This window comes from Petaurus breviceps, unplaced genomic scaffold, assembly GCF_028583685.1.
Source record: "Petaurus breviceps papuanus isolate PSGF00001 unplaced genomic scaffold, PetGlider_PUasm1.0 90594, whole genome shotgun sequence".
Lineage (NCBI taxonomy): Eukaryota > Metazoa > Chordata > Mammalia > Diprotodontia > Petauridae > Petaurus > Petaurus breviceps.
The window spans coordinates 2,554,457-2,576,282 of NW_027187281.1; the positions used below are offsets into that span (position 1 = coordinate 2,554,457).

The following is a 21,826-nucleotide window of genomic DNA, read 5'->3' on the forward strand; positions in this document are numbered from 1 at the left end:
CATTCTAATAGGGGAGTGTAGAGCCAGGAAGAAAGCTTTGATCTAGGGGGTTACAAGTATAACCTGTGTAATAATAATATGCCAGGGGACAGGTGAGATAATAAGCAAACTGCTTAGTTCTCAAGATGTAACAGGACTGTGATGTTGATAGGTGGCATGTTGGCATGTGTGTGGTAGGTGAGTAGTGATTTGCCAAATGTAGCAGTATGATCATGACCCCTTGAGTGGTGAATTGATGCCTATTCATTCATTGGGTTGGCTTGTTTACTCATGTGGCTCACATTTTCAGGACTAAGTTCCCAGAGATAGGCCACACCACGGCACTGCTCTCAGGTTGTCTCAGGGACCTGGGGGTAACCCTGTGGAGGAGAAATGTACTTCACCTAATTACCACTCTCTTGAGCCTACTCCTGATGCACTTTCTATCCATACAACTCAAAATGTCATGCACCCACATAATAACGTGATATTTATACAACCAGACTCTTAGACCTTAAAAAAAAAAAAAAAAAGAAAGAATGTCTTAGGTACAAAGTTAGTGCATGTATAAGATGGATCACAATGCACATATAAACCTGCATCCTATTCTCCCACCAATGCACTCAATATCTTTGATGAGAATTGGGCATATACATTGAGGGAGGAACACTCGTGTATGTGCTTAGGGTAACTCACAGATCTGCCATTGAAGTAATTAGGGAACATTTGCACCTCATGAACTTGCTTCTCATTGCTTGGTCTCACTACTCTTCACCTGGGCAAATGCTCTTCTCCACTGGAACACAGAATTTACAAACTTTTTTCCATTTATAGTAACCCTTAAAAGTGTTTTTAGAAGACATTAACTTCTTAATATGAATTGCACTTCTCTCTAAGTTTCTCAGACTGTCCTCTGTGCTCTACAGAGCAGACCAGCCAGTTAGTCGCTCCTGGATTTTGTTCAGTCGGAGCAGAGCTCATAGCAGTGCAACCATGCAAACAAACCTAGCCACGTCAACAGGATATATAGCAAAGCAGCTGCAAAGCTTTTCCTCTTCAAGCCACAGGTGGCAGCAGAGAGTTGTATAATATAGGAGAAGCTTCACTTCTCTTCATTCTCTAGGTTGTCAGCCCAAAACCACAGGTGTCACTGAAATTCTTGACCAAGGAAGTCAGTTCTCTCTCCACCATGCTTCTCACAGTGCCTAGGCACATGGGACGCACTTACTGAATGTTGATTGATTGACCAGTGAACGATCATTTAGCTAAAGCTTGTTGTCTGGTATCTGCTGCTGACTGCTTTGGAGGACACAGGAGTATTTCAGTCCCAGTTATGTCTACAGTTCTTTTCTTGTATCTAAGTCAGGTACTCTCGAGTTCTGTATTTTAAATAAGAACCTCCTAGCTGAGTGACTCACCTTTTACTTTAAAATTCCCAGCCCTTAGTCAGTTATTGATCAGTTGTTTTTGGTTGTGTCTTCGTGACCCTTTTTGGGGAGGGTCACTCCATATATTTCACCTCAGGTCTAGAGTCCTTTAAAATCATACCACCGTCTCCTGTGTATATAATTTTACTCTCACTAGTCATAGAGCAATTATATATAAATGAGTTGAGGTACTCTTATGTCTTGCAACTCTCAAATCTTCAGTATGGTCCAATATGTCCTTTATCATCCTTGAAATTTATATTTCTCTTTTCTCTGCCTCTTCAGAATGTATTGTTGCCATAGAAATGAATTATCATTTTACATCACAAGCTAAATTGTGTAGCTAGATTTGCGTTTGAAAGCTGTTTTTCCTCATACAAGTATATTGATAGTTTATTTGTACAGCAGCCATATCTTTCATCTGTTAGTTAATACAGATCTTTCCCTCTACAGAAAAAAATACTTTTTCTGTCCATTTTGTCATTAACTGTACCACATGAAAAGGGCTTTAAAGGGACAGGATACTTGGGGATGGTGAACTGATCCATACGGAAGTCATTTGATAATGTCCTTTCATAAAGAGCCAGTAGCAAGGCTGCCAAGATGAATGACTGGGGGTGGGGGGGGTATGAAACTAAGTAAAGATTTCATAACTGAAAAGGAAGGGCTTTAAGGATACTTTTCATGTTTTGTTTGATTCTTTCCCCCACCCTCCCTTTGGTCATTTAACTTTGTTGGGGGGTTTTGTTGTTTGTTTTTTTAGGTGCGAACATTTTCGAACCATGTTCCAGTCTTACTGGAACGAGGACATGAAAGAGGTGATAGAGATAGACCAGTTCTCTTACCCAGTGTATCGCGCCTTTCTCCACTATCTCTACACGGACACAGTTGACTTGCCACCTGAAGATGCTATAGGTACGCCGTCTGTGTGTGGCCTATCTAAGCTATATAAACACATACTTCCTTGTGTGTAATGTATAGCTTCAAGATAGGCAAAACTTAGGTTGAATTTTGTCGATTCTCAAATAATCATATATTTTGAAGTAAACTTTTTTTAAATTAGTATTTTAGGATTGTTGATGGTATCAATACTGTTAAACACTGAACTAATAGTCATTTTTAAATATAGATGTAGACTCATTAATTCCATAGTCCAAAATAGCTCATTCAGATTTAGGACCTTTATGGTAGGGGTGGAGGGATTAGGGAAGGAATATCTGAAACCTTGTAGACAAAGGGAGGAGGAAAGTGTTTCCTAGTTTGGAGAAACTACACAGTTTGGGGCATAGAAGTGCGAAGGAATTGGAGGAGAAATGTTATTATATTTTTAATAAAATAAGGAAAAAAACTGCCATTTGAAAAATCCTGCTGACTCATCTCTTTTCAGTTAAAAAATAAAATGGAAGCATGGATTGTGGGGGACTTGATTAATCCTTTCCATTCTTCCTCCCCACCTTTTATTTTAGGTCTTTTGGATTTGGCTACATCTTACTGTGAAAATAGATTGAAAAAACTTTGTCAGCATATCATCAAGCGAGGGATTACTGTGGAGAATGCCTTTTCATTGCTCTCTGCCGCAGTCAGATACGATGCAGAGGTAACCTCACAGGGAACCCTGAGATGCTAATGTGGCACTGGTGTGTTTTCCCCTTCTTCTGCTATGTATGGGACTGAGAAGCATGATGGGGCAGCCTTGTTTTAGCCCTAGGGGGTCAGAAAAACTAAATTCATCAACTGCTGACTAGCTGATAAACTCAGCCTTGCTTCATCATGACATGAATAATTTTGATTTGCTCTTTGGAATTAATTTATTTAGAATGTTTTCCATCTGATTTCACTTTTAACCAAAAAGAGAATAATAAATAGTGACCTACAAAGGTGACTGTAGCTAGAGAGTAGATAGAGGCACAAGATGTCCAGCCTGAGCAAGTGAAAGGGCCATGTATTTGAGCTCTAAGGTCTGCTTGTGGTGTAACATGCATATAGTGTTAGACCACTCCTGCCCAGAGCACAAGCCCTATTTATGAATCTGTTTTCCCTCTAAAAATACTTTGTTACTCTCTAATTATGACTGATTAACTACTTTTTAAAGAATTTGCTATGAGTCCATTTTTAGGCTTTGTAGCAGACAAGCTTCTGTATTACATTGGTTGTTTATAATGAGAGAAAACCATGAATAGTTGTCTGGAGGGTGAAATAGTTTTCTTTCATTTGTAAAACTAAAGGTATTTTTAAAAATCACTCTTGTGCAACTGTTTGCACAACTTATATTTGAAGTCATAGCATGGTAGAGTTAGAAGGGACCTAACAGGTCATGTGGGTCAGTTCTCTCATTTTACAAAAGAGACAGCTGATGTCCAGAGAGAAGTGACTTGTCCAAGGTCATATGGCTTATTAAGCTTTAAGGAATATATATTGAATACCAAAATCAGTTCATTCTTCATTATATTTAGAAGCAATTGAGTTCTGACTTGAGTAAAATGCTGAGTTCCATGAAAAATCTGCATGGGGTGGTAGCTCTAAAGATACCACACACTGTGGCCAGAAACACGTAGCAGAAGAAAAATTTCACATTTTATATCTTCATCAGTGTTGTCTCCTATATTTTCAAAACACTATCATATTTAGGTTTGGTTTTTTTTGTATTGTTTTATAAGCATTTTGTTGTTTTAGTATGGCTGACTTTCAAGTTCTAAAATGGGTGGAGCCACTACCAAATCAAGTAGTTTTCCATTAAAAAAAAAAATGAAGCATTGACTAATGCCTTAAATAGTATTTCTTTTATTCAGTATTCTTCATTAAGAATTCAAGATATTATATTAAAAAGTAACCTATTTATCATGTATGTTCATTATAGGATAGGAAGCCTTTGCTGACTCAATAAAAAGTTTAAAACTCTTCACATAACCTCAGCTGTGATACAATGCCTTTCTCTTCCTCCCCCCCTTTCTTTTCTTTTTGAGGGGGAAGGGTAGAGCAGCAAAAGGCTACCAAGGTAGGAAGAAAAAGCCTGGATAACTAGTGTATTTATATTTTCATTTCCATATAATCATTGCTGCTGCTCCTCTTCAAAACAGTTGGTGAGATAATTCTGAAGTAAATGTGTGTGAATATAAAATCAATGTGATAGATTTGAAGTGAGTTCTTAAGCTGTAGGCTCTCAGCCACCATGAAATCCAGTAAAAATTGTGAGCAAAACACACCCACTAGAGAAGGTCTTCATTCGTTATTATAAATCTATAAGCACTCTTTTTTTAAAAAAAATTTTTGAAGGAGTAAGGTAGGGCAGTTGGGGTTAAGTGACTTGCCCAAGGTCACACGGCTAGTTTTGTGTTAAGTGTCTGAGGCCGGATTTGAACCCAGATCCTCCTGACTCCAGGGCTGGTGCTCTATTCACTGTGCCACCTAGCCTCCCCTAAGCACTCTTATTATTATTTGCTTTTTAAAATCAAAGAATTTAGGGCTTAAGTATATATTTAAAACCTATGAAAGTCAGTTGGATGAAGTTGGATATTAGATATGAGGATATAGAACTATCCATTCATTTCTATAGCTTCCTTGTACTAGTGATTTGTTAGGCAGCAGAACAATCTCTGCTTAAGAATTTATTCCTTAAAGAATATGGGGTCATAGATCTGGAGTTGGACAAGGCCTCAGAGGCCAAGTAATCTAGCCTCCTTCATTTCTAAGGAGGTGATGTGACTTGTCCACAGTCCCACAGGCAGTAAGAATTGGATGGGATTTGAATTCAGGTCCTCTGAGTCCAGAGCCAGTGATATTTTTGCTGTTTCATGGTATCTCCACAAGTTTTGCTGTCAGTAGAAAGGAAAATCTAAGAGTTTGCTCAGAGATCTTGAGTTCTTTTCCCCCTCAATTTGCTTGGGTTCTGTGTATTAAGAGTTCTCATCCTTAACCTGTGTGGTCCAGCTTATTTTTTTTCCCCTTTCAAAGAGCCAGATGACTAGTTTTCACATGACTATCTTGATTTATTATGTCCATATATGGGAGATGAAAAGAGACTCTTTTATCCCCACAAAAAAGAGTTGAGGTCACTCTGACCAAAAATATTTTTTACTTTTATTATGATGCCTAGTGCTTTGGAAGGAATTAGAATTACAGTTTTTCACTTTTTATTTTATGGTATTTAAAAAATAGAGCCACCCAACCAGGTTCTTGACCCAGTTACCAGTCAGCTGTTAGTGGACTAAGGGTACACTTCCAGTGTTCTTATCCATATACGGCATGTAATGGAATCATCATATGCATGTGGTTTTTCCAAACCATTTCCAAGGTACTTTTATGCTAATAATCTCAATAATCAATTGTTTGGGTTTTAGATGTAAAAGAAAAAGGATTCAAAATTGAGGTCAGAGCTTTGCTGAGGTCAAGCTACTGGCTATTTAGGGGAGTTGACCATTGCTGTGAGCATTAGGGCCTGAAAATATTGTGCAGTTTTTCTTGTTTTCTAAATAAAGGAAAGATAGTTTTGTTTTTATGATCCAGAATGTTTTTAGTGATTTAGGAAATGAAATTAGGCTGTAGAAATGGTGAAAGCAGAGCATAACCAAATTATTTGACAGTATAAAGAATTTTGTGTTACGGTCTTTAGATTTGGTATAAAATCCTAGATTATTTATATCGAGTATATCTTAAATGAAAGCTTTTTAGCCCTCTCTTAGATATCTGCAAGTCACCAAAAGAAATCATTACCTAGTAAATCTGATGTAACATTCCTAGTGTCTAATATGGTGCTCTGGATACATCACAATGTCATATGAATCAATGATTTTTATCTACTTGTATGAGCCCTTTTATAACACTTTCTACTATGGCATTCAGTATAAGGTTAGTTTGTATTTCTTAAAGCATCAGAATGGCTAATAACATAGTTCATGAGCTAAATAATAATATATTGGGTTGTTCAGAGCTAAAAAGGAGTCCATATCCTCGATGCTGAGAACAGTGTTATAGTTATAGCAACCTTCCTATTATGGCCTCTTCCTTCTTTTCCTCATTTTAGAAAACTATGTGACAGGTTATAAAATGCCTCAACTTTTATTTTGAACTTTTAAAAAAAATCTCAAATGAAGAAGGTTTCTTTGTCCTTGGAACAAAAGCTATGATCTTCTGAAGTTCAGGAGGTTTTGCATATTGCTATGCCTTACCCAAAGCAGGCTCTGTTGTTTGTATAAGAATTGCACTATTGCCTTTTTAAGGCAAGAGGGAAGATCTTATCATTTCTAGATTTAAATGAAGAGATGTTTATAAATATTGAACCATCTTTTTCACCACCATCATCCCAAGTCTGTCTCCCCACTCTCTCTCCACGTTTTCAAAGAAGAAATTATACCATCAGCAGAAGAATATTTACCTCATTCATATGTCATTGGCAAACAGGCTTAGAAGGGAACGTTTCCTAGGCGATTCATCCTTTATTCTGTCTATGCTACCAGGATGGGCTGCTCTCAGTGTATCAGCATAGACTACTTTATCAAACGTGTGATGATTTTTTTCACTTTTAATAGTAGTGCAAATTACCCTAATAATGAATTTCCAAAATAAAATAAAACCTATGGGGAATTAAAATTCAGATTTTCATGATCCTATAGTACCTTGAAACCCACCAGTTCAGATGAATGGTTGGAAGAGAGTGGCAGAGAGCATACATAGGAGGGAGGAAAAAACTAGCATGAACTTAATACTTTAAAATGCAGACAAGAATGAGGCTTTTATAAAAGGTTACCAAATACAAAAGTTCTTGTGAGTCTTATTTTTAATAGTTCCATTCTATGCTGAAGAATTTGAGATTATTCTTCAAAGAAGGGGAAACTGTCTCTGAGAGAGTTTAGTCTGTTAATTTGCTTGGCAGTCTTTTTCTTTTATTTTTTTAATAATAGGAAGCTTTTATCCACATGGTCATGAATTCTCAATCAGTGCAATTTGAGTTGATGAGAGTTTTACTGAATTAGAAATTCAGCTTGCTTTCTCTTTTTACCATTGGAAATTATACAACTCAGACTTGGCATTTTGAAAAAGAAATCCGTCCTTTAAAAAATGACAAAGTTTGGAAAATAGCTTTAAAATTCATGACTGATTGAGGAGAGTTACCACATTTGGAGCTTAATCCATGGACTATAAGTCTGGAGAAACTCACTTTCTATTTATGTGAGACTATTTCCATTCCTATTTCTATTTATGTGGGGGAGGGCAACAGTATCTCCTTGGAATGTGATTCCATACAACACGTCATACATCTTTGGGAATCTCTTTTTTGGTGCTCTCATTGACTGACTACATGCAACTGTCATCTCTATGCAGACAACTCCAAAGTCTATAGAAGGGCACCCTGCACATCCATCAGTTCTCATTTCTCTCATGAGTTCCTATGATTTCAGTGGTATACAGTGGTGAACTCCCCTTGAGGAAACTCACCAAATACAGATCAGCAACTGACTTAACTAGAGAGTTTTAGAACATTACCTTCACCTAGAGGTTGAGGGACTTGCTCAGGGTCACACAGCTAGCACTGAGCAGAGGTTAAACCTGAACCCTGGTCTTTCTGACTCCAAGAAAGTCTTCTCTACTCTCTACTGTGCTTCTGTGACTCCCTATGTTTACTTTATCGAGAACTATTATTTATTTTCCTGTATTAGTCTATAGGTATCATTTTTCTATAGATGGAGAATGTACATCATGTAATTTAGTGCTTAATCTAGCTTATAGTACATACTGCTTGGCTTTGTATTCAACTGCATAATAACAATTGAATTATAAATTTATACTTAAGACCCTTGGATCCAGAGGTCTTCTTATTTTCACTTGAGTAATTCTAGTCCAAAGTGCATTTGGTTTAGAAAAAATTGGCTTCAGGCATCACTGAGCTAATACAAATAAGATTGTAGGGGACAAAAATAGCAAACACTGTTTAAATTTTGAAGGCTATATTTACTGGGTAGGTTTTTGTGGTAAATGTATTGCTTTACCTGTCAGCTAGGTCAGAGTGACCCTTTGAGGTATTTGCTTGCTGGGCTTTTGGTCAGGCAAAAGGAGGCATATTCACTAGTCATTTCTTAAGCTCAGGACCCATTTCTCTGTATTCTTCCCTTCCATCAGTGTCAAATTCTGAAAAATCAGAGCAGGGCTATAAAGGCCTATAGATATTCCAAATATTTTTCTCTTTACTTAAAGGAAACTCAAGTTTAGTAGCCCCTGGGTCACAGGATAGCACAACTCTTGAGTACCAATGGTACAGTGGTCATCATATGGTTTGTGATGTGAACTTGTGGTGTATGTTATGTATTTTTTTTTGTTTTTGTATGCATGCCCAGATTCTGTCATTTATGGAAATAAAAATTTTTTAAAAATGAAAAAGTTGAAAGATTCCTCATTATAGGTCATGGTATCATAGATCTAGATTGGAAGGGAACTTGGAGGCCATCTAGACCAGTTCCCTAATTTTACAATATGGAAACAAATTTTGGTGCCTCGGCCAAGGTCATATAAATAGTAAGTGTTGGAAGCAGGATTCTAGGTAGGTCCACTGCCTCTCACAAAGTATAATCTCCTTTGAGATAATTCCTCTGAAATGGCCTAAGGTAATTACTACTTATCTGACAGCTATAATAATATAAGTATGCTACTGTTTTTTTACTGACAGGATAAAATCATTTTAGGGCCTACTTTTTTTTTGAAAATTGATAATACTGGGAGCTTTACTTTTGAGATTTAAGAAAACTAAAGTCTTTTAGGGGTACTCAAAAGCAAGATTTGGGTAGGTACATAATACATTTTTAACTACCTTCTCCAGAATGCTTCTTCATCATTTGTGTATTTTCTACATTCCTTTCTTAGTAAAAACTAAGATCTCCCTTCATTTCTTTCCTCAGTTCTCCTGATTGAAGGGAAACTTGAGTGCCTTTCCCAATTTGATTGTCCTTTTGATAACTGAGAAGATATTTGTCCAGTATGATGTCTCTGACAGAGTTTTTCCTCAACAAATTAAACCATCTTTTTGAATAAAATAGTGTACTGTATTTGCTCTCCCTTCTGCCATCTGCATTTGGTCCCTTATGTGCCTACCTATTTTTAAATTAGTTTCTGGTCTTCTTTGGGGAGGTAAGGGAGGAGAAAATAGTTCAACTAAAGCTAATAAAAAGGCCTCTTGTTTTTATTTTTGTGTGTGTCTAGGATTTAGAAGAATTCTGCTTTAAGTTTTGTGTCAATCATTTGACGGAAGTTACACAGACTGCAGCATTTTGGCAAATGGATGGCCCTCTACTAAAGGAATTCATTGCTAAGGCCAGTAAATGTGGAGCCTTTAAGAACTGAAGCATATGGCTGTGAGTTGTATGTGTGAGGGTGTGTGTGTGTGAAAGAGAGAGAGAGAGAGAGAGAGTGTGTGTGTGTGTGTGTGTGTGTGTGTGTGTGTGTGTGTTCTTTAGGGCATTATGCTGATATGCCCAGTGTGTGCCCTCCAGGCTGATGTAATTCTGCAGGTAAAAAAACAAAACAAAACAAAAAACACACAACCAAACAAACTGTATTTTACTCCAGAGAGAAGTCTCTGCATAGAAACTCATGAAGAATGTACTGTTTTCTCCCTAACCTTTTGACCAACTCCTATTGCCAGACGTGCTCGGTTTTAAAGGGTGACTTTTTCTCACATTTTGATTGGAGCATTGGGAAGGGATAAAAGTTAACTGTTGCTTCAGTTCCAAAGAGAACCCTTGCCTGAAGAGTGAAATTTAGAGCTAGGAAGCCACTGGTTTGGTTTACAGAGAACCCTTGGGCGCCAGGCTTGGAGATGTTTCACAAAATGTTAGAATTTTTCATGCATACGGGACCTCTGGATTTCTTTAACTCCTATGGGCTAACAGGTAACATATCTTTGGTTGAAGTGCTGCATGAGTTGTGAATCCGGTGGGATTACTATGAAGGAACAATTTGGGTTGCTCAAGCTTTCGTGTCTGTGCCATCATACTTTTGTTTTTCCTGTCTAGTATATGAAAAAAAAATGTGTTTTTGTAAGTGCTTAAAGGAAACTATGCAGTCAGTATTCTACAAGACATATATAAAATGTAAACTTATAAAGGTATATGACAAGGATTTTAAAAGCTCTTAAGTTTTAAACACACAAAGAATGGTAACTTTTGAACTAACTTTGAAACGATGGATGAGACTGCTTTTTGAAAGCAGAAGTTATTAATTAGTTAGTCTTATTATTAAGTCCTCTATAAACTAGGGCTACCATCTTCTCCTCCTCCCTTGAGGTCCTCCTGATTTTGGATAACATTTTTACCTTATTGAAGTGGTGCATATTTACACTTAATTGTTTTTAATTTCTAATGTAAATATGTGGACTTATAAAGGAAAATAATTACGTCCTATGTACTTTCAGCAATCCTCTTGCTTTCCCAGCCACTAGGTGTAATGATTAATTATGTAGGTGCATGGCCTAAGGAAAAGGGCCTCTGGTTAAAGAACAGTAGGCCTCCTAGGAACACAAGCGTTCTGTACTGCATCAGATGAGGAAAGGCAGTTCTTGAAAGCTGCCTTGTCAAGTTGTCTTGAAAGGCTTAATGTACTTTTTCCTAGATCTGTTTTATTTGGTCCAAATACTCTTTCCATTTGTCAAATTCTGAACTCAGACACATTCTGTGGATTTCCCACCCATTATTGCCCCATGTGTGGGACTATTGTTTTTAATATAGCATTTTATTTAAGTAGGTGCTCTGTCATTTCAGTTATAATTATAAAATATTTGACTTTTATATAGTGTTAGATAAGGAAGCTGCTGAATGAATATGTCTATATATGCAGAGTTCATTGTTCGTTGCCTTGAAAAAGAGAACTTTTTCTTTTACTTCCAGCCTTCTACAGGAATTTGTTTCCAAAGTTAGACCAAGCTCTCTTGCTCTGTTATTAAGTTGGAGGGTTTTTTGGGTAGGAGGAGGGAGGCGAAGCAAATTTTTCCAAGTCTTTAATGGAGCCCCAGAATTTTGGAGGTCGACAGAAATTAGGCTTCACTCAAACAGTAGTTTCACATGAGGCTATAGCTGCTATTTTTAGCAGTTGTTGGTTAATTTTTAAAATGAGACCAAAAAGTTAGTATTCAGTGGGATGTTAAATAGATGCAAACATACACTCTCAGACCTCCCTTTCTCGACCAAGTATGTGGGCTTTTGTTGCAAGCAACTAGAACCCATGGATTTCTAGGTGAGAGTCAGTTGTGCAGTATGATGGGATTTTTCTTCATAATTGATTGGGAAATACATGCTAATTTATTGATTTCCAGTACTACAGTAGGCAGTGTATGTAATAAGGGCCACTACTCAGTGATTTACAATCTGAATAAAATAAAAATTTGAGTGTCTGTTACAGACAATATGAGAATGTTCATTCTCATCATTCTGATTTAGTACATATAAATGGATGAAAGTGAAATAAAAAGTGAAAATTTCTGAGTGCCTCATTAAGTCGCTGAGTAATAACACAGTGGCGTAAGGGAGAGTATAGAGGGATTAGGGCTGGTGAGCCCTTGGAGAGTCCTCCAAGTATCTTCCCCCCCTTTAAATATTACCACAGTGGTGGTGTCCCTCCTCCTACTTTGTCATTGATCCCAGTAGGAAACAAAAACACTTTAAATAAAGGAATTGATTTTTGCAGCTAATATGAAAATAGAAACCAAAGTGTTCACATTTCTTAAAGCAGCCCTAAGTGTACCCTTGAACTTCTTAGTGAAGTGATATTTGATACAGTAAGTAGTACGTAGGTGACATTGTATTTATGTGATGTTTAGGATGCCATGTTAATAAAGCAATCTGTTAAAATGGGTGTGTGGAGTTTTTAATGTTGTGATCCACAGGTGAGAATGTAAGCTGCCTCCAGTGGGACTCCTGGCTTCACTCATGTCGCTGCAGCCCCTGAATTTTTTCCAGGTGTGAAAACACCAGATACTGAGTATTGCCTCTGTACAGAGCAGCCGGCACAGGGCTCTGGGACGTGCCAGAATCACCGGAGCTGGGTGAGGTTAAGCTTAGACAGCTTCCTGAAGGAGACCATTGTGTGTTGCTAGGAAGATCAGAGATGCTTTCCCAACAAGCCAAGTGTGTAAAGGGGATAGCAAGAGCAAAGTTTCAGAGATATGAAATTGTTCCCTGTTCCAAGTTAACTTGGATCAAGTTGTATTGGTTGGAGAGACCATTCCCCCAGTTTTTACTCTGTTTTGCTCCTCTTTCACAAAAAGCTATCTATCCTTGTTGTCTCCATTTTACATCCTTCACTTTTCCATTCAGCCTCCGTCCCTGTTTTTCAATTGAAATTGCTCTCTGTGGTTCTAAAACCAGAAGCCTTTTCTCAAATCCTTATTCTTGGACTGTTTCCAACACTTAACTCTGTTGACCCATATTCTTGGTTCTTCGTTGTACTACTCTCTCCTGGGTCTCCTGATACTTTGTCTAGCTACTCCTTAATCTCCTTTATTATATTGTCATCATAACCATCTTGCTCTCTGTATAGGTGTGCTGGGGCTGTCCTCTCTATAGCAGGAGTTTTTAACCTGGGGTTCATGAATTTGTTTTCTTTTAAAAAATATTTTTCTAATTGCATTTTAATATAATTGGTTTTCTTTGTAATCCTAGATGTTTTATTTTGTGCATTTTAAAACATTATAAGAAGGGGTCCGTAGACCTCTCCAGACCCCCAAAAGAGTCTGGGTCCAAGAAAAAAAAAAGACTAAAAATTTGTAAAAGCACCATAATGTATCTTCATGATCTTATCAACTCCCTTGGGTTCAGCTATTATCTCTAGGCTAGTGACTTCTAGATATACATAGCGGGTCTTCTCTCTGCTGAGCACCAGTCCCACCCACATCACTAGCTATCTACTGGGCCTCTCCCCTTGGATGCCTCACAGGCATCTCAGACTCATCGTGCCTAAAGCATCTTTCCCCTTAAATCCAAGCCTCCTGATTTCCTTATTTATGTCATTCTTCTAGTCACTCAAGTTCACAATCTAGGAATCCCCTTTGCTCACTCTCATTTCCCATAACTAATCATTTGTGAGGTCTTAATGATTCTACTACCACAGCATCTCTTACTTTTATCCCTGTACACTCACATCACAACTGCATAATTTAGTCCTTTTTCTTTTCTGGCTTTTTGCAACTGTCTCCTAATTGGCCTGCCTACCTCTGCTTCTTTTCCTCTTTAATCCATCCTGCATACAGGTGCTCACTTGTGAGTCCTGAAACAGGGCCCTCCTCTGCTAGAAAAATTCCAGTGGATCTCTCTTGTCCCTGGGATCGAATACAAACGTCTCCTTTGGGCAGTTACAGCCCTTTGTAGCTCGCTGTCAGCCTTCTTATATAGTGTTCCTCCTCACACACGCTCTATTCCAGCCAAACTAACCAGCTTGTTATTCTTCATCTGTGATATTCCATCTCCCTCCTCAAAGTGGTTGAGCAAGTTGTTCCTCATGCTTAAAATGCACTCCTTCCACACGGCTGCCTCTTGGGGACCCCTCAAAGTTCCTCTCAACTGCTGCCTCCTGCAAGAAATCTTCCTGACTTTCCCATTATTGGTACACTCTCCCACCGAGTGATTCTGTATTTCTTTTTGCATATATTTACTTCTTTTGTGTATTTGTCATATTCAGTAGACTCTTAAGTTTCTGAAGAGCTCCTGGGAGCCAAGTTCATTTCTATCTTGGTCTCTCCAGTATACATAGCACATGGCCTGGCCTATATTACAGGTACTTTTAATAAGTGATAGATAAATAGGTGGGAAGAAGGGTCTGTATCAGGAAGACCTGATTTCACATCCCCATTGCACACACACACACACACACATACACACTAGTGTATGACCCTGGACAAGTTCCTGAACTTGTATCTGCCTCATTTTCCTGATCTCTCAGATGGGGTTGATATATCTCCCAGGGTTGTTGTGAGGACAAAATGTGATAATATTTTTAAAGTGCTTTGCAAACTTCAAAGAGCTATGTAAATACTAACTGTCAGGGGGGCAGCTAGGTGGCTCAGTGAATAGAACACCAGCCTTGGTCAGGAGGACCTGAGTTAAAATTCTACCTCAGACACTTGACATACTTCCTAGTTGTGTGACCTTGGGCAAGTCACTTAACCCCAATTGCTTTGCCTTCTCCCCTCCAAAGAAAAATAAATACTAGCTATCGGTAGTAGAGGTGGTAGAAAGAATGTTGGATAAGGAGTTGGAAAACCTGGATTCTTGTCCTGGTTCAGCTGTAGTTTCTCAAACACGTTACTATTGTTTCCAGGTCTCCATTTCTTCATAAAATAGTGGTTCAGACTGAGAGTTCAGTGAGAGTGGACTCCAAGTTAAAAACCTGGGGTCCCACTAACAGATTTCAGGGGGTTTGTAAATTTGGATATGGAGAAAAGTTACATCTTTTTTCAGTATAATTATTTATCTTGGTTAGCCTGTTATTTTTTATTTTATGCATTTAAAAACATAATTCTGAGAAGGGGTCTATTGACTCCACCAGGTTTCCAAAGGAGTTCATGATAAAAAGATTAACCTCTGGACTAGATGGTCTGTAGGGATTTTTTAAAAAGCACTATTGGTTACTCTTATACCATTCTCCATGCATGATTGGCATCACCACATTTAGCTACCATAACACAAAAGCAACTTTCAGAATCTTAAGCAATGCATTAAAATTTCACACATTTTTTTCTTTCATCCTATCCTGATATATGTAGGCATATCACTCAGCCCAACCTGTCTATAAACAGAAAACAAGCTTCTTGTGAACTTATCCTTAACAAACATTTCACCATCCAAAAGACCAAAAATGGGATTATATGTGAAACTGCAAATTTCTACTAAGATTATTTTTAATATATATATATATATTAAACACAGCTTATAAACACAGATAATAAAACTGTTGTTTCTACCCCTTCTAAACTTAACCTTTTCTTCTGTGTTTTTTTGATTTTTCCTTTTTTTTTTTTTTTTTTTTGGTATCTTAATCACTACCCCTAAATGAAGTAACTATAGTCAACGAGATAATGAACACTTTGGCCACGTCTGAAAATGTGTATCTTATTCCCTGAAAACCATGATAAAAGAAATATAAAGCCTAGGCATTATTTTTTTGAGAAATCAAAAATTAAAACTGCCCACATCTGTTAGCACCAGAGGGCAAAGTGAAGACAAAAAGAACCTGCTGATCACCTCCTAAAAGAAATCCTTCAAGGAAAACTCCCAAGAATGCCATAGCCCAAATCCAGAATTCCTACATCTGAAAAAAATATTCTATAAAATCTAGAAATAAGCATTTGAAAACCAAGGAACCACAGTCAGGTTTACACAAGACCTGGCAACTTCCACTAGAAATGAAAGGTCTTGAAATACAGTGTTCTAAAAGGTAAAAAGAACATAGATTTACAATCAAGAATAACAATTTTAGGAATCTGAGTATCATCCTACTGGTTTAAAAAAAAAAATGAACATTTTAATGGAATAGAGGACTTTCTTTTTTTTTCTTTTTTGATGTTTGTATTTTTCTTTTTAAATTTATTTATTTTTAGTTTACAAGATTCAGTTCCACAAGTTTTTGAGTTCCAAATTTTCTGCACCTTCTCTTCCCTCCCCCCAAGATGGCATGTAATCAGACATACGTTTTACATATACCTTCACATTAAACATTAGTCATGTTGTAAAAAATTATAACAATGGAATGAACCATGAGAAAGAAGAGGCAAAACAAAAGAGAGAACCAGCAAATAGTTTGCTTCAATCTGCATTCAGATTCCTTAATTCTTTCTCTGGATGTGGACAAGCCTTTTCCATCATGAGTCTCTTGGAATTGTCTCAGAACCTTGCATTGCTGAAGAGAGCCAAGTCTATCAAAGTTAGTAATCACAGATACGATGTGTCTGTGATTGTACAATGTTCTGGTTCTGCTCCCCTCACTCAGCATCAGTTTATAGAAGTCTTTCCAGGTTATTATGAAATCCCTCTGCACCTCATTTCTTACACCACGATAGTATTCCATTACATTCATATAACCACAATTTGTTTAGCCATTCTGAAAAGAGGACTTGAAAGTATTTATAATAAAAAAGAGCAAAGCTGAGTAGAGACATTGAAATGCAAACACACTAGTAGAGAAACCTGGAAAAATAAATTTACTGGAGCAAATGGAAGGGACTGAATGGTAATGCAATACTAACATTCTAATGGGGAGAAACACATGTCCATTCAGAGCTTTGATGTTTTCAAAGGGTACTGAGGTAGTTAAATAAGAAAAACAGGTCTTGGGGGGTGGATTGATTTGGAGAGGAGAGAGAAAAGAGAAGGTAGAAGAAATACACTGGTGGGAGAAAGGAGGAAAATAGGAGTTGAACTTGCTATTTCTCATAATTGGGGGCTGAGAGAAGATGAATGTAAAAACATGGAGAAAGGGGGAGGAGAAGTGGGCATCAGATAAAGCCTTATTCAACTGTAGTGGACAAAAGAACACAGTGTCTTGTAGAAATACATCAAACTCAATGAGGAAAGAAACGGGTAGAGAAGAAATGGAGTGTTAAAAGGGATCAGGAAGAGAATAGAAGCAAAACAAATTTCCTGATCCTGAAGTGCAGGGAGGGTTAAAAAGGAAAGGGGCAAAGAGTAAAAGCAAAAAAACAAATCTAAGAGGCTTCCCATCCATTGGGAGATAACTGAACAAATTGGTATGTGATTAAAATAGAATACTATTGCATCATAATTATGAAAGGCATTTTCAGAAAATCCTAGGTAATAAATAATGAAAAGTATGACCCAGCCAGAATAACTTATATGAAGATACATTATTTAAAAAAAAAAAACCTTGAAAAGTTTAAAGAGCTTTGATCTGTGTGATGACTGACCCTATCTCCAGGTGTCTTATAGATGAAGCATGCTACCCACATCCTGAGAGAGAGGACTCAAGGTACAAAAAAACCCAGTGTGAAGTTTTGCTTGACTGCTTATTTGTGAGAAGGAATTTTTCTTTCATTCATTAAGGGAAGGTAGGGTAAGCACTAGTGATTTTTTAAAAATACTATTGAACCATTTTTTCCCATGTACACAGACAAACCAAAGGAAGCACAGGGACAATTATAACAATTTTGAAAGTAACTTGTGAAATGTAATATACTTGTTTTTAAAAAGCATGCCATTATGTGTAGGTTTGCTGTTTCATATACAATTCTCTTTGTGTATCCTGTTGTGTGTATGGAAATGTGCTTTTTTGTTTGTTTAATTTCCAATTAAAAAAAGAATTTCTATCTGTGGCTCTCATCGCATCTCCTTTGCCAAGTGGTAGGGGACATGCTTTATCATTATTAGTCTTCTGACAAATCTTGATTGGTCCTAGTGCAGAGTTCTATAGCTTTTTAATGTTCCTCTAACATTATTTTGGTCATCAGGCAAATTATTTTCATGATTCTATTTCATTCCTTTCAAGCAAATCTTAGTTTTCTCTGAATTGATCATTCATAAGATCTTAAAACACAATAATATTCTTTTATTTTCATATACCACAATTTTTTTTCAGCAGTTGCCCAATCAATGGGCACCCATTCTGTTTCCTGTTTTTTGCCTCTACAAAAAGTGCTGCTATAACAATTTTTGCTCATGCGTCTCTTACCTGTTCTTGAAGATCAAATGAGTTCATATGTAAAACATTTTGCAAACCTTAAAGCTCTACATAAGTGATAGCTTTAAATACCTCTTATTTGACTTCATTAAAGTGTATGCCCTGTCTTATCAGGACTAGATGAATATCCCAAAGAGGGCAATCCCTTCTTTTAACTTTCCCAAATGACCCCAGGCACTCATCTAGTGCAACAGCTGATGACATCAGGGGCAGCTATGCTATTGTTGTGAAGAGAATAAGAGCGAGACAAGATCTGGGTTTTAGGTAAATTTAGATGTGGATTTATAGCCCCAAATTGGGGCATGGGCAATGCTTATAAAGGCAAAAACCACAATTGGGGAGGGGAGTTAGCATAAGCAATGACATACAGAAGCCAAGAACAGCCATTGGTTGGATCTATAGCTCAGGGCTAATTTGGGAAACATGGACATGTGACAGGGGTCCCTCCTAGAACAGGGTGGAGGGCACAGGGGGAGTGGAATTCCCAGAACAGGCTAGGGTCATAGAACAGGTCAGGGTCATGTTCTGGGTGAAGGGTGTGGGGGACATGACTTGGTCAGCATTCTGGGTGGAGGACCTTGCTGGGATAGCATCCCAGAACAGGGTGGTCTCTTGCATGGGATAGACTTGCCAAATGATCTCTATACAGACTTGCACCATAACTCTTATATAAAATGCTACTTCAAGGCTTACTGATTTAGGGAAGTACTAACTCTGGGAAAGATAAGGGAGCAGGGGACTTTGCCTTGGGTGATTCACTTTACCCAGGACTACGCCTTTAAGCTGTTACAAGTGGTTACAGGATTTAGGATAGAGACAAAAGACAAATATAAAGGGGCTTAATGGTGGGCTCCAGATCAGGTGGCATGTGATTTGGGTTACCTTACAACACTATCTTTCATGAGTATTGGAGTGAAGAAATTAACCCATCCACTTTTTACAGTACATCTTATGTATGCCCCTTGCCTAGTAAGAGCTTTCTGTATCTCTAGACTATAACCAAGTCTTCCAATTTTTTCCTTCCAAGTTTCTTCTTAGTCTCAGTCTGTAACTTCATAGCTCCCTAGAAACTTAGAGCCCTGTTATTTTCTGATGATATAGAATTTTAAAGGTTCAAAGTATATAGGAAAACTTAATTTTTCTGTTCAGCTACTTCCTCCTACCCCCTCCAAACAAAAAAAAATTTTTTTTACACATAAAATCTCTCCCATCACATGCAGACTAAAAGTGAGAATTATCCATGTGTTGCCCGGCTAAAAGTGAAACCACTAACAAAGTTGTGCACATTTGATTGTCATGGGACAATTTCAAATAAAATGTTTGGTAGAATATGTGCAAGCATTCATTCAATAAAACATTTGCTCGATACCTCTTAAACACCTATCACGCTCTAGATACTGACAATGACTGAACACGTTGTGGTATATGAAAGTAATGGAAAACTGTTGTGCTATAAGAAATGATGAACAAGAGGATTTCAGAGAAACCTGGACTTCTGCGAAGTGAGCACAAGTGAGTGTCACACAAATGGTGGGAGTGTCCCAGAAACACTGTAGGAAATATGTTGATGATACACTGAAAGCAAAAAACAAACAAAAACTTATTTAGAAGGAGCAGTTATCTTTTGTAGGAAATATCTACAAGTACATTTTCAATGGAAAAGTTTTCCCATTCTTAGCAACCAAAATGACTATGTAAATGCAATAAAAGTTTCCATAATATTTTTTTTAAAAAGTATAAGACAATGTCTCTCATGGAGAGTCCAAGAATGCTTTCTTTGCTTTTTGGGTGGAAGTAAGGGAAGGAGTTAAATTGTAGTAAATGGAAGTTCATGAATATCCACTTGGGTTCAAATGTCAGCAATCTGCCAACAAAAATGATCAGGAAATGAGTTTCCTAGACTACCAAAGAAATGTGGTAATTGCAACAGTTAAAATTAAGGTAGACTGAGGCACAAAGTTCCAAGCACAAATTTACTAATAAATAGGACCTCAGCTTCCTGAACAAAACTAAGAGCTCAAATGAGGGAGACAACTCTCATAGTTTTGGGGAGTGCATAAAGTAGGAAGCGTAACATCATAGATGGAAGAAAATAGAATTGGATGAAAGTTTGGGAATGAGGGCTAGCAACAACCCCACCCCTCCCCTCCTGTGACAAAGAAATGTTCACTATTTGAGTCTTTACATCTGCAAGGACAAAGATAGCAAACCTGACTTCTTTGGATAACGAACCAGACATCCTTGAAGGATGGCTTGGTGGTATAGATACTAAACCAGCCTCCCTACACCTGCTTCCTTCAAGGCTGACAGATTTCCTTGACACAAGAAAAGAACAGTGATTAACAAGAGAACTGGATTTCTAAATTTGACTCATTACAGGCCAGCTGAATTCTGAACTAATTTCAGAGACAAAAAAACATGCTTTAGGCAGTCACAGGACAAGAATCAATTAACTAAGCATCAATTTTAAAAAGACTGGATCAATCTGATTATTTCATAATCAGTGAGAGACATGTAGGTCTCTCATAGATCACTTATCTATAGACCAATTCTATAAGGTTTTTTTTTTTTTTAACATGGTCATTATCTGATGGAAGTTCAGAACAGGCTTTAACACAGCAATTAATGCAAGATCTAAATAGGATTATAAGGCAGAGGGCAATAAGTGCCCATTTACCAAGGGTAGCTAACAGACCATTTCCCTGCAGCCAAGTGAACCAAGAGGAGAGATTGCACCAGGGGTAACCTAAGGGAAGTAGTTGTGTTTCTGCTGTAACTTGTTGCATCTTATGTAGGATTGTCATAATTTCTACTGACCAGTTAGCATAAGAGCAACAAAATTGATCAATCATAGCACAAGCTATGGTAAAACTATCTAAAACCATGGACTAATTTTAGTGGGATTTGCATGTCACCAAGGTAATCAGGAAACAGGTACAGTGAAACAAAAAGCCAAAGTAGTATTGTAATGATTATCATCAATATTAACCAACATCAAGTTGCTTTGTAGCTTAGTAAATCACTCCCAATGTCCATTTAATTAACACATTTCATCTTGGGTCCCAGATATTCTGTGTAGTCACATGGTCCCTGGAAACATCTCTTGGACATTCTGGAATAGGTCTCATTGTCAGGGCAGCTCTGAAGGGGGCTCCTCTTCAGTAGACTTTCTCCTCTGGTTCCAAGTCACTCGCAAAAATCACTAGGCAATTCTGCTAAAAATCGGCTGGTTAAAAGACTCAGTACAATTTAGTACAGTCTCTTAAATTTTATTTTTCCAGTAACTCATTGATGTGGTAAAAACCAGCTCAAACCTTATGGTTTTAATCCTATTAACAACACACTTACAAGAACATCAAGTGAGGATGCCATAGTTCACTTGAAACTTCAGAGAATTTAAGTTTTTATATGCCATTTGCTGTTTCTTTATCTAAACCCTGTACCTGATATAGTCACAACCAACAACAGAAAGGAAAAATCTCAGAAAGAGGATCTGACTTGTAAAATGAGCCCATCTGGTTAAAGATTTAATATTTGACAAAGTAGACATGTAAGCTAAGGTTGAGTACTTTTCAAAATTGGCATTTACTCCATTATCATTTAACTCTTAAAGACTGGCATTCATTTATTTGATTCTGTATTTCTGATTTAAACCTCATAAAGTGAAAAACTTTAGTTTTACTACTTATAGCTGTTCTGTGATATAAATTAGCAAACTTGATATACTGAAAAAATTCAAATAACAACTGAAAACT

General features: G+C 37.4%; 1 protein-coding gene across 6 annotated transcripts in view; it reads left to right on the top strand.

Annotated features, from left to right (window-relative positions):
- Nucleotides 1–17,700, top strand: part of LOC138142573 (RCC1 and BTB domain-containing protein 1) — a 62,517-nt gene extending 44,817 nt beyond the window's left edge. For 5 of the 6 annotated variants that reach the window (XM_069063628.1, XM_069063624.1, XM_069063626.1 and 2 more), the window contains 3 exons: nucleotides 2,170–2,321; nucleotides 2,873–3,003; nucleotides 9,594–12,235. In XM_069063628.1, the coding sequence (XP_068919729.1) occupies nucleotides 2,170–2,321; nucleotides 2,873–3,003; nucleotides 9,594–9,734 (424 nt within the window). In that variant the 3' untranslated portion in view covers nucleotides 9,735–12,235. Of the gene's footprint in view, nucleotides 1–2,169; nucleotides 2,322–2,872; nucleotides 3,004–9,593; nucleotides 12,236–12,270 lie in introns of those variants that run through there. The other variant, XM_069063630.1, reaches the window with a different exon arrangement.
- The last annotated feature ends 4,126 nt before the right edge of the window (nucleotides 17,701–21,826 follow it).